Below are 22,586 nucleotides of genomic sequence, written 5' to 3' on the forward strand. Positions count from 1 at the left end.
ACCAATGAGATCTGAGAAAAGGTCCTCAGGTAAACACAGCAGATTAAAGAAAATGCTTCAGTCTGTAGCAGGGCTTTGATTTCCTGATGTGAAATGAATAATTAATCCTAAAAAAGTAAATAATTAGTTCAAAAGTTCAACATTGCTGCCTGAAACCTGAAATTCCTGTTTAATAGAGCGTGTGTGATGGGGGAGGATCAGGTGAGCTGGAGGGAAGCGTTGGGTGTGTCGTCAGACAGGTGTCTGAGAGAGGTGTGTTTAATGCAAACAGAGAGGAGGAGGAGAGAGGAAGGTTATTTAAGCCTCAGCAGGTCTGGAGGTTTGGATCTTACAGCGATGGCTTTCTACAAAGTGATGTGTTTGACTGCTGGGCTGATGCTCCTGACCCAAGGTAAGAGCTCTCTGCACACACCTGCATCAGGTACGACTCAGAGGGTGAAAACACTCAGGAGCACATCGCTTCACTTTAAAGTGACACTGCTGCATAGTCGTCACATTTATTGAAGAAAAATGTGTGTCGGTTTATGGTGACGGCTGAAGCAGCGATGACAGGTTCCTTCATCATGGTTCAGGGCAGGAAGTGAGCGACTTACTGTGATGGCAATACACCTCGCTATGAGTGCAAAACGTTTGTGTTTTCTAAACACTGACTGAGAATGAATCCACAGAAGCAGACGCTGTCCTAATGAACCAGTGTTTGTGGAGGGTGAGGCTAAACATGACATATGTTCAGCTGTAGAAACATCAGGCGCTTGTGCTGAATGTTTGAACTACAAACACACTGATGGTGATGGAGAGCTCACACACAGGTACAGATACAGCAGCAGTATTACAGCGTGCAGTGTGTGTACAGTATGTCTCTGTGTGGTTTCTGTCTGAGAGATAAACATCATCAGTGTTTTCATCCTGCTGAGTCACACAGTAACCAACTCCCCAACTCCCCCCCCAACCCACACACACACACACACACACACACACACACACACAGACAGACACACACACACACACACACATTCAGAACAGGTGGTAAAACCAGTCTGCTGTAAGAGCGAGCTGGAACAACATTGTGAGATGAATAAATTTTGCATTGATTTTAAAATTCTTTGACTCACTTATAAAATCTTAAATAACACGGCACCTTGCTATTTAAAGAACTTCTCTGTGTGTTTAATCCTAAAAAGCACTAAGATCTTCAAACCAGATGCTCTTAATGCAACCGAAGTCTAGGTCAGGGGTCAGCAACCTTTAACACCCAAAGAACCAGTTGGAGCCGGTTTCCACGCAAAAGAAAACACTGGGAGCCGCAAATACTTTTTGACATCTAAAATGAAGATAACACTGTATGTATTGGTTTTTACCTTTATGCTTTGTGTGAACAACTAAAGTAAGTAAAGTTTATTTATTAAGCGCTTTTCACAGACAGGCAGTCACAAAGCGCTGTACACAAATATTAAAATAAACAATACAATCAATAGACATTATGCACAATGTAAAAGATCAAATGTCAATAATGTAAAGAATATAAAATACGTAGATCAACAAAAGGCTTGTTTGAAAAGTTTTTAACTGCTTTTTAAAAGAATCCACGGAGCAACTAAGGTGTGCTGCTTATGAACTCCATGAAGTGCTACAGAGAAAATTACATTTTATTTATGTAATTAACTCATTTTGAACTCTTAAAGAAATATAACCAAAGAAAAGCGGAACTAAAATGATCCAGCAAACAAAAACTGTTATATCGCCTTTGGACTTTTGGAGCCTTGACCTGACTTTTAAAAAATAATTGGAAAAAAGCACTATGCTGCTAAAAAATAGATATTTGCAAAATTCTGCCTATATATGTATTTTACCAGGTTAATGTGTGTGGCGGGGCGTGGTCTGCAGCGCCGCTGCAGGGGAGGCGGACGCACCTGAGCGGCACCCGCGATCACGCCTCGCCGCCTTAACGTCTGCGCTCTCTCTGCTGTTGTTGGTGTGTGTCGGGCTGTGAGCTGCAAAGCTACAGCCGGCTGTGTGCGTACAGCAACCGTGTGTGAAAAGTGGTCAATAAAGAGATGCTGAAAAGCGTGTTCATGCAAACATCGTCGGGTCTGCTGTGATATGTTTACAATAAGACTTCTGGTCCCGAACCTCTGCGCACAGCGTCTGCAAATCGGGGCTTTCATCTTTACGCAGGACTGTAAGCTGTCGTCTGTGAGGCGTGAGCGGCGTTTGTTTTAACATAGTTCATGGTGGAGCTGCTGACATAATGTGGATCCGAAGATCCATAACTGGCCTACCTGGGGTTGAAAGTCTTGGCGTTTCGGCGGGTACACCAGCGAGTGTGACGCTTATTTTGAGCGGTGAAAAAATAATAAGATATAATTTTATTTTTATATTTCAATATCACAATAATCTTTCAATTTAGAACTACAAGTTAAAAAAGAACTAAACACAAATAAAATACACTTCAGCTAAATACTTAATTTATTTTCCTAAACCACACGGAGCCGCAGTATAAGGACTAAAGAGCCGCAGGTTGCCGCCCCCTGGTCTAGGCTGAAAACCAGGGGTGATCATGCCTTTGCTATTACAGCACCTAGACTGTGGAACAATCTCCCTATTGCCATTCACACTTCTTAGTCTATCAAGCCTTTTAAATCTTGCTTGAATTAATCTTTTTACCGCTGTCTTCAGTTAGTTTGACTATCATTTGGCTGGCTTCTAACTTTGTCTCGTCTTGTGTTGCTGTTTGGTTGATTTCTCTTATTTTATTTATTTCCTAATTTGTGAAGCACTTTGATTGACATTGTTGTTTTTAAATATGCCATATAAATAATTTTTGTTTTGATTTGATTTGATAATCAGCTACTGCAAACTAGCTGTATGGGAGCATCATTAACACCTGATAATTAGTGCTCAGTAAAACCCAATTAAAATCCTAGAATTTCACCTAAACTGGAGATCAGCTTTCTTGGACAGTTTGTTCGTACAGCAGCCATATTATTGGTTAGATGATGTCATTAAAAACAGTCCAGAGGTCCAGCTCAGGGACAGTTAGCTGAGGTGAGGCCTAGCAGAGAGCAAATTGCTACAGCCGCCTGTGTCACCATCCACCTTTCAGCCAAAGAGACCACGCCCCTAATAATGTAAACTTATTAGTACAGTTTAAATAGGTGAGTTATAAAAACTGGTGTTTTGAAGGAGCAAACTACGGGGAATGACTCACTGCTGCCTCTACTGGACAACAGAGGAACTGCAGGGGTTGGCTTCATTTCTAGGCTAACCACAGACACTCAATTTTCCACTACTATTACAGACAGTGAACTAATCACAGACAGATAAATGGAGATTATTTGTTTTAAAATGGTTTGTTTCTGTGTTTCAGAGTCTGAGTCACAGCTGGATGGTAAGATAAAGTTTCTTTGTGTAATGATTTAATGTTATGTGTAATAAATCTTTAGTTTCATATGAATATTAGTTTGTGAGTGAACTGTAGACTCCCAGGATCACTGTGTCCTCACTCAGCAGTTTGTAATGCTGAGAGTTTACAGCTCTTACAGTAATGCTCACTCTGTGTTTTAATGTCCGTCTTCAGATTGTGGTAAGGCGCCTCTGAACACCAGGATTGTAGGAGGACAGGTGGCTCCTGTTGGCAGCTGGCCCTGGCAGGTTAGTCTGCAAAGATCTGGGTCCCACTTCTGTGGAGGATCCCTCATTAACAGTCAGTGGGTGCTGACTGCTGCTCACTGCTTTCAAACGTGAGTAATGAAGGTGAAGCTGAACACTAAACAAAATTTAAAGACACTGTGAAGTCAAACTTTATATATCTTTTCTCGTCTATAACAATTGTAACAACTGTGCACTGTTTGTGTCGCTCCTGATGATCTCAGCAGTACTTCAACCGGTCTGACTGTGAATCTGGGCCTTCAGAGTCTACAGGGAACTGCTACCAATGCAGAGTCTCGGACAGTAACACAGATCATCAACCATCCAAACTACAACTCTAGTACCGTTGACAACGACGTCTGCCTCCTGCAGCTCTCCTCACCGGTGACTTTCAACAACTACATTTCTCCCGTCTGCCTGGCAGCTTCAGACAGCATCTTCTACAGCGGTGTTAACAGCTCGGTCACCGGCTGGGGCAACATTGGAGAAGGAGGTGGGTCATAAAGACACCTGACTGTTTTTAGAGAAATGATGACAATAATACAGGGAACAAGTTTGCTGCCTCAGAAATATTTAGAGCAATAAAATATTTCCATGAGGTTAAATCTGTGCAGAGTTCAAAACAAGAAAGAATAATTATGTGAATTAAACAGTCTGGAAGTGCTGGACCTGCAGCAAACATGCTGTCTGCACGATGATGTCAGGTCAAAATGATCCTTGGTTAAAAGAAAGTATACTTTATGTGTATCTGACACTGCCCCCAGGTGGTGTTAGACAGTTACTACATGATGACGACCATCTATTGTCTGTGTGTAAAGTTTATTTCTGTATCGTTTAAAAACAGCAGCTGTTGTGCTTCATCTAAAATACTCAATTAACATAAAACAGGACAAGATGACAGAGCGGCATCAAAGTCATGTGACTCTTCTGCAGAGAGCTCTAACCCCAGCGGACAAACATGTTTCCCCATCTTTGTTTGCACACATGACTACACTTTGTTTTTAAGTTTGGAGGAGCCGCCCTATAGTTTGAAGGTTAATCAGTCACATGTTGTTTATTACAAACTGATATATTTATTTTACCCCTTCAGAGTCGCTTCCTTCTCCACAAAACCTGATGGAGGTGGAGGTTCCTGTTGTGGGAAACAGGCAGTGTAAATGTGACTATGGAGTGGGATCAATCACTGACAACATGATCTGTGCCGGGTTACCTGATGGAGGAAAGGACTCCTGTCAGGTGATTGTTGTTACCTGTGTTTGGCACATTTTCACCTTCTACAGTTTCTTCTCCTCAGCTAACAGTAAATGTTTCTGCTCTCAAAGGGAGATTCAGGAGGTCCAATGGTGATCAAGCAGAACGGTCGCTGGATTCAGGCGGGAGTCGTCAGTTTTGGGTACGGTTGTGCCAGGCCGAATCTTCCAGGAGTCTACGCCAGAGTATCCCAGTATCAGACCTGGATCAACAGCCAGATCTCCTCCAACCAGCCGGGCTTCATGACGTTCACGTCCACTGGGACCAACAGTGACCTCAGTGTCTCCTGCACAGGACTGCCACCAGTGCCAACCACCACCCCTACTACCATGACTACAACTTCCACCACTTTGTGTAATGATTTACTTTTATGTATAATAAATCTTTTGTTTCATATGAATATTAGTTTGTGATTGAACTGTAGACTCCCAGGATCACTGTGTCCTCACTCAGCAGTTTGTAATGCTGAGAGTTTACAGCTCTTACAGTAATGCTCACTCTGTGTTTTAATGTCGGTCTTCAGTTTGTGGTCAGGCGCCTCTGAACACCAGGATTGTAGGAGGACAGGTGGCCCCCGATGGCAGCTGGCCCTGGCAGGTCAGTCTGCAAAGATCTGGGTCCCACTTCTGTGGAGGATCCCTCATTAACAGTCAGTGGGTGCTGACTGCTGCTCACTGCTTTCAAACGTGAGTAATGAAGGTGAAGCTGAACAATAAACAAGATTTAAAGACACTGTGAAGTCAAACTTTATATATCTTTTCTCGTCTATAACAATTGTAACAACTGTGCACTGTTCGTGTCTCTCCTGATGATCTCAGCAGTACTCCAACTGGTCTGACTGTGAATCTGGGCCGTCAGAGTCTACAGGGATCTAATCCCAATGCAGAGTCTCGGACAGTAACACAGATCATCAACCATCCAAACTACAACTCTGGTACCGTTGACAACGACATCTGCCTCCTGAGGCTCTCCTCACCGGTGACTTTCAACAACTACATTTCTCCCGTCTGCCTGGCAGCTTCAGACAGCATCTTCTACAGCGGTGTTAACAGCTGGGTCACCGGCTGGGGAAGTACTAGAGAAGGAGGTGGGTCATAAAGACACCTGATTGTTTTTAGAGAAATGATGACAATAATACAGGGAACAAAGTTGCTGTCTCAGAAATATTTAGAGCAATAAAATGTTTCCATGAGGTTAAATCTGTGCAGAGTTCAAAACAAGAAAGAATAATTATGTGAATTAAACAGTATGGAAGTGCTGGACCTGCAGCAAACATGCTGTCTGCACAATGATGTCAGGTCAAAATGATCCTTGGTTAAAAGAAAGTATACTTTATGTGTATCTGACACTGCCCCCAGGTGGTGTTAGACAGTTACTACATGATGACGACCATCTACTGTCTGCGTGTCAAGTTTATTTCTGTATCGTTTAAAAACAGCAGCTGTTGTGCTTCATCTAAAATACTCAATTAACATAAAACAGGACAAGATGACAGAGCGGCATCAAAGTCATGTGACTCTTCTGCAGAGAGCTCTAACCCCAGCGGACAAACATGTTTCCCCATCTTTGTTTGCACACATGACTACACTTTGTTTTTAAGTTTGGAGGAGCCGCCCTTTTATTTGAAGGTTAATCAGTCACATGTTGTTTATTACAAACTGATATATTTATTTTACCCCTTCAGAGTCGCTTCCTTCTCCACAAAACCTGATGGAGGTGGAGGTTCCTGTTGTGGGAAACAGGAAGTGTAACTGTAACTATGGAGTGGGAAGAATCACTGACAACATGATCTGTGCCGGGTTAAGTGAAGGAGGAAAGGACTCCTGTCAGGTGATTGTTGTTACCTGTGTTTGGCACATTTTCACCTTCTACAGTTTCTTCTCCTCAGCTAACAGTAAATGTTTCTGCTCTCAAAGGGAGATTCAGGAGGTCCAATGGTGATCAAGCAGAACGGTCGCTGGATTCAGGCGGGAGTCGTCAGTTTTGGGACCGGTTGCGCCAGGCCGAATCTTCCAGGAGTCTACGCCAGAGTATCCCAGTACCAGACCTGGATCAACAGCCAGATCTCCTCCAACCAGCCGGGCTTCATGACGTTCACGTCCACTGGGACCAACAGTGACCTCAGTGTCTCCTGCACAGGACTGCCACCAGTGCCAACAACCACCACCCCTACTACCATGACTACAACTTCCACCACTACAACTTCCACCACCACAACCACCTCCTCTGCAAAAGCCACCACCCCTACCACCACCACACCTACAACCACCACCCCTACCACCACAACCACCACACCTACAACCACCACCACTACCTCTAGAACCACCGCCCCTACCACCACCACACCTAGAACCACCGCCCCTACCACCACAACCACCACACCTACAACCACATTGCCTCCAACCACTCCCCAATGTGAGTTTCCATCATATTAACACTTTGTTTCCTTTAAACTTGTAGATAATACAGCTGCTGCTCTCTGACACTTTCTGAGTTCTTCACTACCTGAACTTGAAGTGATGGTTTTGTGTGATCCAAGTTTTTGCTGCCTCTTTCTGTCTCCCCTGGTTCTTCTCCTCAGCGGTGGTCTGTGGACAAGCTCCAAGAACTTCTGAGATTGTGGGAGGAACCTCAGATGCGACAGCCGGCTCATGGCCGTGGATGGCGAGCTTACAGAAGAATGGAAGTCACGTGTGCGGTGGGACTCTGGTGGCCTTGGACTCAGTGCTGAGCAACGCCAACTGTTTCTCAAGGTGAGTTGCAGCTGAAGTTGAAGTTTGCACAGACGATAATTCAGTTCAATGGGTGAGTTAGTCAGTATGTTACCCTCTGATTAGTAAATTCTCTTTCTGATGTTAAACTGAGCAATTTTTAAGAGTTTTGAGTTCAGACATAAAGAGAAAACGGTGAATCTGACAGAAGAACTAACACACTCATTGGTGACGGAGCTTCAACAGGGAGATCAGTTTGAGAAGAGAAAAAAACCCCTCAGCACATGAGTCAACACATCTCACAACATAGAAGACAAAAGCTTCGAAGGGGGTGGGTGGTAGTGTAGGTATGGGTCAGTGTACATGTGTGTTTGTGTTCAGCTGAGAGAAAGTGTCCCTTCACCCGGTTAGGCAAAAGTCAACAATCTTCGGTCGATGTCGTGGCCTTGAATGAGAGAGGAGAGTCACAACACAGTTTTGTTATCTAAGAGAGAGTTATTCATCAGCTTTTGCCTTGAGCATCCAACTGGCACCAGGGGGGGCGCATGAGATGAAGATGGTAGTTGTTTTGGTTAGTGTGAACAAACTGCTTCCAGTTTTACAGTTGGTCTGATGTCCATCACTGGTCACCAGGTCTCTCAATTCCCGTTGTTCTTCTTCAAGATCTTATCAATATTGCGTAGTACTCACAGCCCTGCCATTATCTATCATGTCAGCCAGCCTTGTGGGATTTTGAACAAATGAAGCTGCTACAAACGCTCCTTCATGCATCGAGGATGCAGCAGTCTGTCGCTGAAGCAGCTCTGCAGTTCAGCAACATCTACATGCATGGGGTGGGAGACTCTGTCCATCAGAGATGTTACTTTGGCCAGAGTCCTTCTGTCTCCCACCACCTGCACTGGGTCCAGGGTGCATCCCAGAACAGAGCTGGCCTTCCTGATGAGTTTATCCAACCTCTTCCTCTCAGCTGCTGATAAACTGCTGCTCCAACATACCACACTGTAAAAAATGACAGACACCACCACAGAGTCATAGAAGGTCTTTAAAAGCGCACCCTGGACTCCAAATGACCTCAGCCGCCTCAGCAGATAGAGTCTGCTCTGACCCTTCCTGTAAAGAGCATCAGTGTTGTGGCTCCAGTTTATTATTCAGGTGAACACCCAGGTACCTATAAGAGTCCACTATCTCAATGTCCACTCCCTGGATGTTCACCAGTGTCAGTGTGGTGGGTCTGCGTCTCCGGAAGTCCACCACCAACTCCTTGATTTTCCCGGCGTCGATCAGCAGGTGGTTCTGCTGACACCAGTCCACAAAGTCCAGAGTCCACTGTCTGTACTCTGAGTCGTCCTCACCTGTGATGAGGCCGACTATGGCAGAGTCGTCAGAGAACTGCTGTAGGTGGCAGCGTGGGGAGTTGATGGAGAAGTCTGCAGTGTAGAGGGTGAAGAGGAACGGTGCCAGCACAGTTCCCTGTAGGGCCCCCGTACTGCAGACCAGCGTGTCAGAGACACAGCCCTGTGTCCTCACATACTGTGGATGCTCTGTGAGGTAGCCCAGTATCCACTGGGATACTGATGTTGTCCTGTTCAGCTGCTCCTCCATCTTCCTCCTGTATTTTTCCTTCCCTTGCCTTATCTTTCATTTCAGCTTCTTCTGGACAGCTCTCACTTCCAGATCTAAAGACTCTTCTTCTCCTTGAGGGAGCCTTAATTTCAGGATTCATCCATGGCTTGTTGTTAGAAAAACACTGTACCTTTATGATGGGTATGGTGTTGTCCACACAGAAGTTCATGTAATCCGTAATGCAGTCTGTGATGCTGACGGTCCCACTCAAGATGCTCCCACTCAAGAAAGCCATGACCTGCTGTTATTTCTTAGCTAGCACGGGAGGACTGTCAGCTAAAGCTGGCTCAGATGAAGTGCTCAGCCTCTTCCATAGGCATCAGTCTATTGGTTATGTTTAATAACGTGTCTCAAATTTAGGTGAACTTCTTGTGTGGACTCTTTCCTTGTCACTTTGAGACAGTTCATGACATCATTTAACTTCTGTTGTATTTTGTGCTGTAGCAGGTTTTCAATTGGCTACTTCTTTCTTCAGTTGAAGTCTGTTTGACCTCTCAGGGCCGTTGTAGCTTCACCTCTTTAATTAGACCCAGACCTGAATGTCACCAGGTTCAAATGAGTAAAACTTGGGTCCCATGAAGTTGAGTGTAAAGGTGTAGATCTTGTTTGAAGCTGATGAAGTTTATGTTTGTGTGCTTCGTTCCTCCCACAGCTCCCCTGTAGCGTCCGAGTGGACTGTCGTGTTGGGGCGTCTGAAGCTAAATGGATCCAACCCCTTTGAGGTGACCCTGAATGTGACAAATATCACTCTGAGCAACACGACCGGGACCAACATAGCCATCCTCCGTCTATCTGCCCAGCCCACCCTGACCGACTACATCCAGCCCATCTGCTTGGACAACGGGAGAACCTTTGCCGAGGGCTTGGCGTGCTGGGCGGCCGGTTGGAGTCCTGGAAGAGGAGGAGGTGAGTCAGCAACATGAAGGCTGACAGAGTTCTGCCCAGACTCTGCACCAGTCCATCTCTCAGATTACACATGTGGACCACTGCACTTACAGTTTCTTTAGTCAAACATCAGGATTTTCTTATCTTTCATGATGTTAGCTGAGGAAGTGATGCAGCAGTTTCAGACCTCGGTGGTAAACTGTGGGAACTCATCATCGAGTGAGAGCATCTGTACAGGCGTGTTTGCACTGCAGCAGGTAAATGACTGGATTCTTATAACACTGTCTGCTGACATGTTTATTCTGGATCTTGGATTTAGCTGCTTAAAAGTAAATATAATAATCATAGTCCAAACTTTCTGGTAACAAAGGTGTATTAAACTCTTCCTTTGAGTCACAGGAAAATAATAACTGACCCTTCCCGTCTGTTCAGGGTGATTCTGGCGGCCCGCTGATGTGTCAGCAGAGCGGCTCTTGGTTCCAGGCGGTCGTGTTAACAGCTCCAAGCCCCTCCGCCAGGAGGAGACGAAGCTCAGTCATGACCTTCACCAGAGTGAGCTCCTTTGATACCTTCCTGACGAAGACGCTGGGGACACTCTTGTCTCCACCCTCCATGACCAACACCACCAACCCCACCAGCGCCTCCAACACCACCACCAATACCACCACAACTACCTCACGCCCTGTATCACAAAGCAGCGGGGGTCCTCCTGCTCACTCCTTCATCTTTGTCTTCTTCCATCTCGTCAGCCTCGCCTTTTGTCTCCAGCTCTTCCTGTAGAGAGTCTGACTTGATCGACATGATGTGATGGACACAAATGAATGTGAACAAGCTTCAACTCTAAGACTTCACAAGCTTAAAGCTCTGCCTGCTAATTTTGACTTGATTCTTAACTGATTATCTACAAAGAGCTCAGTGGTGACTTTTGGGCGAGTTTACTGTCGGCTAACGGCGCCTTAGGTGCTCCACTTCCAAGAAAAGGAAGCTGGTTGTACAATGTGTGGACTTTGAGCTGGACTCTGGTTTAAGGGTGTAAAAATGATGAAGATCTTTAAACTTGCACTGAAGTTCATGTTTTCTTAAGCTAAACAGATCATTAGTGTGTCTGCATCACTGTTACTGTTTCATACATATCTCTATATTTTAATTAATGCAACAATGAAAGATGTGAAATCTGGATATTTTTATCAGAGACTGATATCATTGTGAACTCTGTTTTCAGGACAGAGTAGATTAATTGTAACCTTACAGTCACAAACATATTGATGATTACAGACAGAACTGAAGTTATTCTTGCAGTCTTTGGCTACGTCCACACGTACACGGGTATTTTTGAAAACGGGGATTTTCCGTTTTCGTTTTAAAAAATAATCCCGTCCACACGTAAAGGCAGAAATGAAGGAAAACGCTGCTAGGAACATGCCAAAGCAACAGGTGGCGCTATATTCCTAACTGTGCAGAAATGTTGGCCAATCAGAAGTCTAGAAGCCTCGATGGGAAAAAGTAAACAAGGCTGGGGCATAGAAGCAGAACCGAGTCGTATGTGTGGAGGGACAGTAACTGTGTGTATATGTAAGCATTTAAACACTGCAGAGACAATTAACAGTAACAGTATTGTAGAAATTCATTTTACCGAAACAATAACGTGGCGCACAGTGTGACGTCAAAAAAGGCGCACACCTTTGACGCTGCGTTTTCTCTGTTTTTCTCGTCCACACGTAAATGCAAAAACGGAGTTTTCAAAAATATCCACCCTGGCCGGAGTTTTTAAAAATCTCTGTTTTCAGTGACTGAAAACGCCGTTTACGTGTGGACGAAAGGTGCAAACGCATAGAAAAATCTGCTTTTTCACGTACCCGGGTACGTGTGGACGTAGCCTTTATGAGGTTTAAAGAAGCATCCTTTAGAGATCCTGGAAACAAGGGGACATCGATCAGACTGTCCCTCTTCTACCTCATATTTGGGCCACAAACACTTAAGCACTTAAACAATATTTGCTTTGAAAACTGTTAAATTGCACTGAAAAAGTTATTTAAATGAAGAATAAACAAATAAAAAACTTCTTGTAAATGTGTAAATGTAAAAATACAAAAACAACAACAAAGAGCTTTGTTTTTTTTTTACTCTCCGCACAAACTAAAGAGACAAAATAAAATGTGAATAATTTGCTTCCAGTTTGTGGTGCATTGATCCGTCTCTGTTGCTTTTGGTCCTCCTTTGCTCACTTCCCTTCTCTCCCCTGTCTGATTACCTCTGATTACCTGTTTCAGAGGTGCTTCCCTGCTGGTCTTGCTGCTCTCATGTCAAATTCTTACCTGAAGGAGGTTTGTTGGTTATCTCACCTGCTCTTCGTGTTATTTAAGGCTGAAGAGATGCCTCATTACTCACCAGATCGCTGCACCAGCAGGGACCTGTCCAGTATTCAGAACACCTCTCGACTTCACAACAGTGTTTGTGTCCACGGAGCTGCCTGCGATCGCTCAGTCAAAGCTCTTCTGTCTGTTGAAAATAGAAATAAACCCTGGTAAACCCTAAACACTGGTTTTGTTAAAGAACAATCTGGCCAAACATGGATTCTGGCACAGGCTGTCTTCAGGAAACCAAGGAGAGCAGCGGGGAGAGCAAGGCCAGGTTCTCCGTCACTTTGGTGCCAATCCAGCTCTTCTCAGACTTCTCCACCTGCTCCAGCAGACCCCATTGGAAACAGCCCTGCCGTTGTCACAGCTTTTTATTCCAGTGCTCCCCAGCGTGGTACGAAAAGGAAAAAAACAAAACGCTTGGACAATACTAGCATAATGGACAGGTTCACACAAACCCCATGTTTGCCTACTGGTGGTGGTCAGAGGGCCCGGTGGCGCCAGTGTCCGGCAGCCTCGCCTCTGTCAGTGCACCCCAGGGCAGCTGTGGCTACAACGTAGCTGCCATCACCAGTGTGTGAATGACTGGATATGTAAAGCGCTTTGGGGTCCTTAGGGACTAGTAAGGCGCTATATAAATACAGGCCATTTACCATTTTTTATCTGCCATTCTGCAATTCATCCCATGTAAACAATAACGTGGCGCACAGCGTGACGTGAATAAAGGCACATATCTTTGACGTTGTGTGACGAACTCTGTGATTCCTCGTCCACATGTAAATGCAAAAAAGGAGTTTTAAAAAATCTCAATTTTCGGTGATTCGAAATGCCGTTTACGTGTGGACGAAATGTCCAAGCGCATAGAAACAGCTGCGTTTTCAAAAATACCCGTGTATAATGTTTGGGGTTTGGAAAAACAAAATATGTGTGTATGTGGTTGGAGGATGTGTTTGTGCAGGGGGATATTTTTCTTGTAAAACAAAGGGGGGCCTAGCAAAAAGTGTTTGGGAACCACTGGTGTAACCGACGATGGGAAACATCTGTCTGTTGTAGGTCATCCTGTGCTGTTCCACTGGCTGACAGTTGGTGGCAGTAAAACAAAGTAAATGTAGAAATGTAAATGTAACCCCTTCATGTGTTATGCCTGTCATTGTGTTGTGTTCTGGCGTGAAGTAAGAGGCAGGAGACAGCACTGGGTCTTTGGCTCTTTACTGCACATCTGCAACACAGAAATACGTCTCTGATCTGTGTGTGTCACGCGCCTGCCAGGACACCTCTCCTCCGGCCATGCTGAAAGGAGCTGTGTCTGCAGCTTCATTAACACTACAATAATATAATAGATCAAATACAACAAATTAACTTAAGCTCTCTGAAAACAAAAAGCACAAAATAAATAATATATCACTGAAAAATCAAAAACAACTTATAAGAACAATAAACAAAATAATTCAAAAACAAATAAACAGTCAGACAAATACAATTTAATAACCAGGACCCAATATTCTAGTGCTTATAGTTCAAACATTATACTTAAGTACAATCAAATTAATAATCGCCATCCAACAGGCAATAAAACACTGTACCATAAAAACAATGAATGAAAGACGCATCCCCAAAACATAAGAACATCTCCATATCTGCGACACAGAAATACGGGTCTGATCTGTGTGATAAGTTCTCCATTCATGAATGGAGAACTTATCACTGCCGTCATCCCTGAAAACTGGCGGCCCCTTGACGTCTGATTGCAAGACAAGTTTCACCCCAGACAAATTTAGCTCAGGAGGTCCCTGCTCAGCCTTAAAGGCCCCAGTAGACATACTGCCTCCTTATCACCTTGCAGCTGGGCTACAATGGACTGACCAATCTGATTGGCCAAGGCATTGTTTTTCATCAAACTGTTCTTGGATAGTTGGAAGAAGTTGCTTTCAGGGGATGTTTTGGTACCATTCTTGATTCATGGCTGTTTTCTTTGTCAAAATTGTGAGCGAGCCCACTCCCTTGGATGAGAAGCAGCCCCACACATGAAGGGTCTCAGGATGCATGAATGGTCTAACCCTATCTCCCTCCGGTAATGAGCTGTCACGGTCACGTAGCTTTCCGTTTCCCTGGAGGTCCACCCATTTTTAGTAGGTAGGGCAACAGAAGATGCCTGGGACAGTTCAGCCATAACTTTAAACTTTTCCTGCTCATACATGCCTGGAACGATCTTGCCACTAAAGTGGACGTGCAACAGGATATCATATGTGGCTCAAGCACGTTCATCATAGTTTAAAACCCTTGTTTTGCACAACAGAATACGGCCTCCCGTCTGCAGCTAAACACCGCAATAGCTTTTGTAATAGCTTTAGCCCGGTTGGATTGGGCAGCAAAGGGCTGCTTAAATACCGCAAACTCCTCTGCTCATACATGTCACCTAAAAGGTAAACCTGTTTCTCCATCACCTGTTCAGCTCTGATGATTCAGTAAGGACATCTCCTGGTTTCATCTGCATGTTTCCCTCTCACCACATATCCAAACCATCATGACCAGCAGCTTTACAGCTGTGGCTCCAGCAAACATCAGCTGATACTAGAAATGAATATTAAATAAATTCTAACAACAGCTGATCAAGCTTAAACGTGCTGCTGTTGTTTAGCGCGACATCCGCTGGTTTCCTCTTTCTGGCGCAAAGTGGGCGATAAACAAACAAGAGAGAAAAGCCGATCAGCTGATCATTGATCAGTTTCATGATTGAAGTAGAAACAGGAGAGGGAGGGGGGAGAATGAGAGGACAACGGGCAGCTGACAGCATAACGACGCAGAATAAATACAGTCGCTTAAAATATCGGTTGTTAAGCTTAATGTGGGAATACTTTACAAACATTCAGAGACGAACTTACACACTTGCTTTACTTACTTACTCTGGGATAGTTTTCTCGGAGATGAAATGCCGGTTTGGTAGCGAGGCTCCAAATGCTTAACCAAACCGCCAACAGGTCTCGCATGCCAAAGCCGCTCTATCACATGACGCATACTGCTCCGACGTGCTGGGTTATGCCATGTCGCAAGTTTTGTGAGGTGCTTTTGTGATATTTAATGAATTGGATTTTATATTTTTATTTCTCTCCGATATTTAGGTCAGTATAGGACCAATACCGATATGTAATATCGGATCGGTCCATCGCTATTTAAAAGTAGAATGGGAGGCAGAGCCTTCAGTTTTCAGGCCCCTCTTTTGTGGAACCAGCTTCCAGTTTGCATTCAGGAGATAGAAACTATCTCTACTTTCAAGATTAGGCTTCAAACTTTCCTTTTTGCTAGTATATATTAAGCCCATTTGGAAAAGAAATAGAAAAAACTTATAAAAGACTTGCATAAGATTTGGCTTACTTCATATAGTAAATCATATAAGCCTTATATGATTTACTCATGAAAGTGGCCACTTTCTCATTACTTTTATATATTGTTTTGGTAAGTATCCAAAACATACAGGTTTCATTTATATAATTTTTCAAGGGATCTTATGTCTGTTTTCACTCTTGTATGCTTTTCATACAACTTTTACACAAGACAGATACAAACTTTATAAGATTTATATATATCTGTTCTATATGGGAGGGCTGGACCAGGTGACCCTGAATCCTCCCTTAGTTATGCTGCAATAGACGTAGGCTGCTGGGGATTCCCATGATGCACTGGGTGTTTCTTCTTCACTCACTATGTGTTAATAGACCTCTCTGCATCGAATCATTAGTTATTGTTCATCTTTGGCTCTCTTCCACAGCGTGTCTTTTAAAAATTGAAACCAGCACAGCTAAATTCTTCAAATGACCACAGTTTCTCTTCCTTCTATCAGTTTGAACCAGTCTGACCAGCCTGTCTGGCACCAGTGTTACAGTGTTACATGTTACCTTCCCTTAAATGGCCTTTTTCCTTATTCTGATGCTCAGGTTGAACTTCAGCAGGTGGTCTTGACCTGTTATTACCATGTGATTGGCTGACTAGATATTTGTATTAACAAGCAGTTGAACAGGTGTACCTAACAAAATGGTTGCTGTTGTCATAAACACTGTTGTCCTGATCTGCTGGAGACTGTAGAGTACAGTACTGTACAAAATGCTGGACAGATGCTGCAGCTGTGTCCGTTTTCATGGCTCCAAAGCAGTGATGTGTCACCACCTCTGCTCAGAGACACCGAGACTCGGGGAGCCGTCGGACAAAGAATCGACAAAGGTGCCAGCGGTGGGGACGAAGGTTACCCCACCTCACTACGTTTATCCAGAACTTACTGAAAATCACTGTAAGAATAACAAAAATAAAGCAGATAGGGTTGAACATTTCCTGATTTATTGTCTTTATACTGTTGGTTTTTCTTCATCTGAATAAAACTTCTGTAAGCTTCAGGTGTGTCAAACGCAGAGCCTTTAATAAGGCCGTGCTTCCATGAAATCTCACATCATTTATTCTCACTTGTTTGTCATCTATTAACTCATTTAACCAGGGACATTTTTGTATCTTATCTTCAGATCTTTTCCTGGCACTGGCAACACTGTCATGCATGCCTGTAAACTGACTGTACATTACATTTCCCCGATGAGCTATTATTCTCTTACTGGCACATCCAGTTTGTCATCACACGGACAAGAGGACAAAGACATATGGAAAAAGCTGCAGAAGTGTTTCTTAAACTATGACTTATGAGTATCTAAAAATAACTCCAACCTCACAGGACTGTCTCACGTTTTATTGCCATTAAATTTCATGTCGTGCAGTTTTTTGACACTCGCTCAGCTGTGAGAAAGAAATCAGACCAATGTAAACTGAGCTACTTAATGACAAATATATGTTTGCAGGCCAGATGTTCAGACATGAATCAGAAAGACAAAGATGAGTTGAATCTCCAGTTTAGTCAAAGAGCTTCTGCTGGTTTGAGTAGATAAAGATCAGGAAACTCACTGGTGGCTCAGCTCGGTCCAGCGTTCCTGTCATGTTCTGGGGTCAGTTTACTCAGCGTTTGTGAGGTTTGTTTTTGGACTTTCACTATAGATGCCCTCCAGATCAAGATCAGCCAGACTCTGCAGGAACTGGAAACCCTTCTACCCTCTCCAATCTTAGAAGAGGTTTACAAGTTTGTGGACAAGGCTCAGCGGGCCCAACACTCTAAAGCAGGGGTGTCGAACTCCAGGCCTCGAGGGCCGGTGTCCCGCAGGTTTTAGATATCAACCTATTTCAACACACCTGAATCAAATGATTAGTTCATTAACAGGCTTCTGGAGAACTTCAAGACATGTTGAGGTGATAATTTAGCCATTTAGATCAGCTGTGTTGGATCAAGGACACATCTAAAACCTCCAGGACACCGGGCCTCGAGGCCTGGAGTTCGACACCTGTGCTCTAAAGGAAAAGAAAGACAACGCAGGAAATTTCACACCTTGCTTCTAAAAACACACACTCATTCTGAACATACACAACCCAGAGAAGAAAACACACCTGAAGACAGTCAGGAGAAATGGGTGAAGAACTTTTCAGACCGGAATCTCACTGAACCTGAAAAGAGAGTATTAGCCAAAGGACTCAATTTTGCCATTTCTCCGTTGCCCATAGTGGACCTCATCACAGCCACAGAATCTGCCATACGGATTGATAAATTATCACAGACAGAGGCAGAGCAAATCAGAATGAAAGTCTCAGCCACCCTCTCCAGTGCCAAAGTCCCCCCGTCCAACCTCACAATACAAGAAAAGAAGGCCGTCGCTTCCCTGAGCAAAGACCACAACATCACTGTTTTACCAGCTGATAAGGGAAGATGCACCGTGGTCCTAAACACTACAGATTACCATACAAAGATCACTACTCTCCTCAGTGACAACAATACCTACGAAGCCTTAAAGCGAGACCCCACGAGCAGCTACAAAAAGAAAGTTATAGCTTGCCTTCAAGACCTTGAAAAGGACAAAATCATTGACCACCTTACTTATCACCGCCTTTACCCAGGGGATGCCATACCCTGCATTTACGGACTTCCTAAAATGTCATGGTCTGCAGTGGGTGGCTGGAATTTCCATAAGGCTCCTGAACCTACCTGGGATCCGCCCCTGGGCAGGGCCAGCTCCTGCACACCTGGAGCCTATTGCAGGCAATCAAGCCAGAGGGATTTAAGCCACACATTGATGTTCATCCACTGCCAGTTCGTCATCAACACATGTTGGTAACAGGCCTTATACTTCAAGTTCTTGCTATGATTTATCTTGTTAACCAGACTCTCTTGTGCTGCAGTTGCTGTTTTCACCTTGGCTCACGCTCCACCTCCAGACTCAGGATACCAAGCAATCATTTTGAAAATCCCTCTGTGCCTCACCTGCCTGCCCTCCTGCCATCACACTCCATCTGAAGCCCCGGATCTCAGGTCAGCCTTTCCACGCCACTCAGCCCTCCCTGGATTCTCTTACCCCCCTCTCAACACTCCATGTCCCCTACTGCAAGTAAGAATTGCCACTCCTACAACTTGCCACTTCAGAGCTGCCTCCACTACCTCCCTAACTCCACTGTTTTCTCTCTTCAGTGTGACTGTTCCCTGCTCAGCTCCACTCTGCATCCCGTTCCCTTGCCCTAGCCACGTTTCCCAGGCCACGCCTCGTCAAACACCACGTCTTATTGTTTTTGTCTTGTCTTGAACATGTTCCCTCTAAGCCTGAAGGAAAAAAGAAGGAACACACACATGTAAAGGAAGCACTTAAAAGGTGCGGCTATCCTAAATGGGCATTCTTAAAGTCAGCAAAGAGGCACAGAAAAGAAGATCAGACACCAGCGAGGGAGGATAAGAAGGACAGACGCAACAACATTGTCATCCCCTATGTAGCCGGTGTATCAGAAAAACTCAGGAGAGTTTTCTCCAAGCATGACATCCCGGTGCATTTCAGACCCAGCAACACACTCAGACACAAACTGGTTCACCCGAAAGACAAAACGCCAAAACACAAACTTAACAATGTGGTGTTTGCTGTACAGTGCAACGAGGAATGTCCAGACCTCGACATCGGAGAGACCAAACAGCCACTTCACAAGCGCATGGCACAACATAGAAGAGCCACCTCCACAGGACAAGACTCAGCTGTCCATCTGCATCTTAAGGATAAAGGACACTCTTTCGAGGATGCCAATGTTCACATTTTGGACAGAGAGGACAGATGGTTTGAAAGAGGAGTGAAAGAAGCATCTATGTCCACTGTGAGCGACCATCTTTGAACAGAGGCGGTGGTTTACGACACCAACTCTCTGCCATCTATAATCCAGTTTTGAGTTCCCTCCTCAGACGCCTTAACGCCCACTCACATCCTGGGCCATCTGACCTCAGGAATTCGCATGATAAGGTGGGGCCAGGTTTCACAAAGAGCTCACCTGAAACTCTGGCTGATTGGGACCCACACCCAGTTTCACACCTTGGCTCAGGCGATTAGAGGATCATCAGGGGGTCCTTTTGTCCCTCTGTGGGGGGAAACTCCCACCAGGTTTATATCTGGGACTCTCCACCATTTGACCTTAGAACTGAAGAAGCTTCTCGGATGAAGGTGAAACGTCTTCAAGTAACTTAAAGAAGTCCAGACGCTTTTCTTTGCAAGCTCCTTTGACTACGATGACCTGGATGACTGAGAACCTTCACAGACGACTTTCTACTTTAACTATCTTTTGTAATTCCCAGTTTGCTTAATGTTTGTGGTTTTTACCTATTTTCCACTTACTTTATTTAGACCTTTTCACAGTTCTGAGCTGTGTTGCATCCTCTTGAGTCTCCTGTATCCAGTTCCCTTGTGTGTCTGTGTTTTCCCATTGGCTGCTTTACTTTGAGAGTCAGTGTTACTTTTGCTTTGCTTTCAGTTTTGCTTTTCTTCTTGTGATTCGGTGATTTTGTTCAGCCATGTCTCATTCTCCTCATCTGCCTCCACTTCCCTGGTTGCCCTTCTGAATGTATTATTTCAATAAAAGGAGTAGATGTTACTATCCCTGATAATGCATTGCTTCAGATGGAGAAGGTCTTGAGGGATGGCTACTATGAGGGAAGGTGTCATGGTCCCTGTGCCTCACCAGCTGATCCTGTATTAGGCAACATGCGCGCTCTCTCTCTCTCTCTCTCTCTCTCTCTCTCTCTCTCTCTCTCTCTCACCCGCCCACCTGCCGGGGCGGTGCTCATTATGGGCTCCCGCCTCTGGCCCGCGCACCTGCTGCCTATCGGGATGATCGCAAGGCCGATTTAAGACGGCAGCACTGTGTCACTTGTCGCTGGATCGTTGAGCTATCAGCGTCAGTCTCTCAACCATTTGTGAGTTGAACTCCGTAAAGTTATTTCCGTCTGTTCGTCATTAACCCCCGTCTCTGTGTGCAGATCTACCCCGGACCTTTCCCTGCCTGCCTGTTTCCTGTGGACGAGTGAGTGGATTTGTGTTTCCCCAGTGTGGGGAGTGAAGAGAGAGAGCCTTTGGAGTGCGTCTGATTCCCGTCTTTCCCCTCACATACCCCAGAACTCTGGACCCCACTCCCCTCCCTCCAGCACGTTGTAAATAGTATCACCAGGTGTCGTTGTGTAAATAAACTGATTGTTAACTCTGCAAAGATTCCCGGTCTGCGCCTGAGTCCATTAACTAAAACGTGACAGAAGGCAGCCTGGAAACTTTACCAGCGGGACTCATCATTGTGTGCCTCAACTTCACAGGCTGTTTCGGTCTTTTATCAAAAGCTATTCTGCCATTTTGTTAGGCTTTTTTTTTTTACCTTCCTTGGTTAGGTTTGGGGATTAAGAATCTAATTTAGATTGTAATAGATCGTCAGTAGTGGACCTTGGATTCATTGGGTGTTTCAGCCATTATCACTAGACACCCTCATCCAAGGAAGCCCTGCCAGGGTTGATCAGGGTCAGAGTGTGTCACTGGTTTATGTTACATTTTTATTTCTCTTCTAATTTCTTCTGTTTAGTTTCATACAATTTATCAATTCACTGCAAAAGTTATACTTACCTCTTTAATATTTAAAGAGCCTCACTTCTTCTCGTGCCCTTTGCTGTGGTAACCTCACCACAGATCAATCCTGGGCGTGTGTCTCGCGGTTAGCTGACTACCTTCGCTGCCATAGCCAGTGACTGGTCCTCTCAGCAGTGTCAGCTAATTCTCTTATAGCCTGCCATTGTGCCTGTCGCCTGATCCCATACCTCTAAGCAGTTTTGCTGTTGTACTGGCAACAAAGCCCCTGCACCCCACTTCCACCGGCGCACTTTGATCTTCCAGCCTCTTTCCTCTGCCTCAGCTTCCAAGTTGGCATGCCGCAGCTTCTCATGCTCAAATGTTTCCTCAGTTGCTTCCTCCCATGGTACCGTCAGCTCAATGACGTACGCAAGTTTTCGGGAGTTAGACCAAAGGACGAGGTCTGGTCGCAGAGTAGTTGTTACGATCTCTGTGGGAAAAAGTAGCCTCTGGTCCAAGTCCACTTGCATCTGCCAATCCCTGGTGACCTTCAGCGGGCCCACGTCCGGGGTTAGGGGCTCGTCCTCTGCTTGTCTCCCTCCCGGATAAATGTTGATGAAAGCCGATGCTCCTCTTGGTTCATGAAAAGTTGATAGATTTCATCTTGCACTCAACTTTCTCGGCTCGACATCTCTGGGTGCGTGCTCGTGTCTACAGTTCTCCGTTTCCGGAAATGTACAATAAAGATGATTTTTTGAGCTTGACCACTCTGAGTCGGAAGTCTTTCTCGGTCGGTAAAAGAATTCAAAAGAACGAATTTAATAGAACCTGGTTGTGTCTCCATGTGTATCTGCCCCGAGTAAGGCTAGTCCTACAACCAACCAAGATGTGCTTGAGTGTTGCTGGGACTGAACACAGGGGGCAGGATGTGTAGTGCTCTCGTGTGATGCGACGAGCCAATGATCACTCTGGATGTTAGTCTGCTGGAACACTTTAATGCGTACTCCAGCACACGACAAAACATAATGGCAGTACCGGAAGAACAAATCTCTCCCCACCATACTGTTCTGGTTGGACTAGCCCCCACAGTTACAGCAGGACTGCATAAACAAATATTACTTGGTGATCATTTAACCCAGACTTTCCCAAAGTGTGGGGCCCCACACTTTGGGTGCTAT

At 44.8% G+C, this 22,586-nt stretch overlaps 1 protein-coding gene and 1 long non-coding RNA gene across 2 annotated transcripts; both read left to right on the top strand.

Moving 5' to 3' along the window:
• The first annotated feature begins 261 nt into the window (after window positions 1-261).
• Window positions 262-11,116, top strand: LOC102793936 (transmembrane protease serine 9-like). Its single transcript, XM_087840122.1, has 15 exons — window positions 262-391; window positions 3,368-3,388; window positions 3,578-3,740; window positions 3,873-4,141; window positions 4,739-4,884; window positions 4,971-5,251; window positions 5,332-5,354; window positions 5,423-5,585; window positions 5,721-5,986; window positions 6,584-6,729; window positions 6,816-7,314; window positions 7,481-7,652; window positions 9,886-10,139; window positions 10,278-10,375; window positions 10,551-11,116. Exons 1-15 carry the CDS (start codon window positions 262-264, stop codon window positions 10,896-10,898), a joined length of 2,979 nt encoding a protein of 992 aa, XP_087696248.1. The 3' UTR covers window positions 10,899-11,116.
• Window positions 11,117-18,493: 7,377 nt separating this feature from the next.
• LOC148103047 (uncharacterized) lies at window positions 18,494-19,100 on the top strand. Its single transcript, XR_015719020.1, has 3 exons — window positions 18,494-18,644; window positions 18,734-18,939; window positions 19,020-19,100. It is a non-coding gene; the product is annotated as an uncharacterized LOC148103047 (long non-coding RNA).
• The last annotated feature ends 3,486 nt before the right edge of the window (window positions 19,101-22,586 follow it).

This window comes from Neolamprologus brichardi, chromosome 4 (genome assembly GCF_056152115.1).
Source record: "Neolamprologus brichardi isolate AB-2024 chromosome 4, ASM5615211v1, whole genome shotgun sequence".
NCBI classification, from domain to species: domain Eukaryota; kingdom Metazoa; phylum Chordata; class Actinopteri; order Cichliformes; family Cichlidae; genus Neolamprologus; species Neolamprologus brichardi.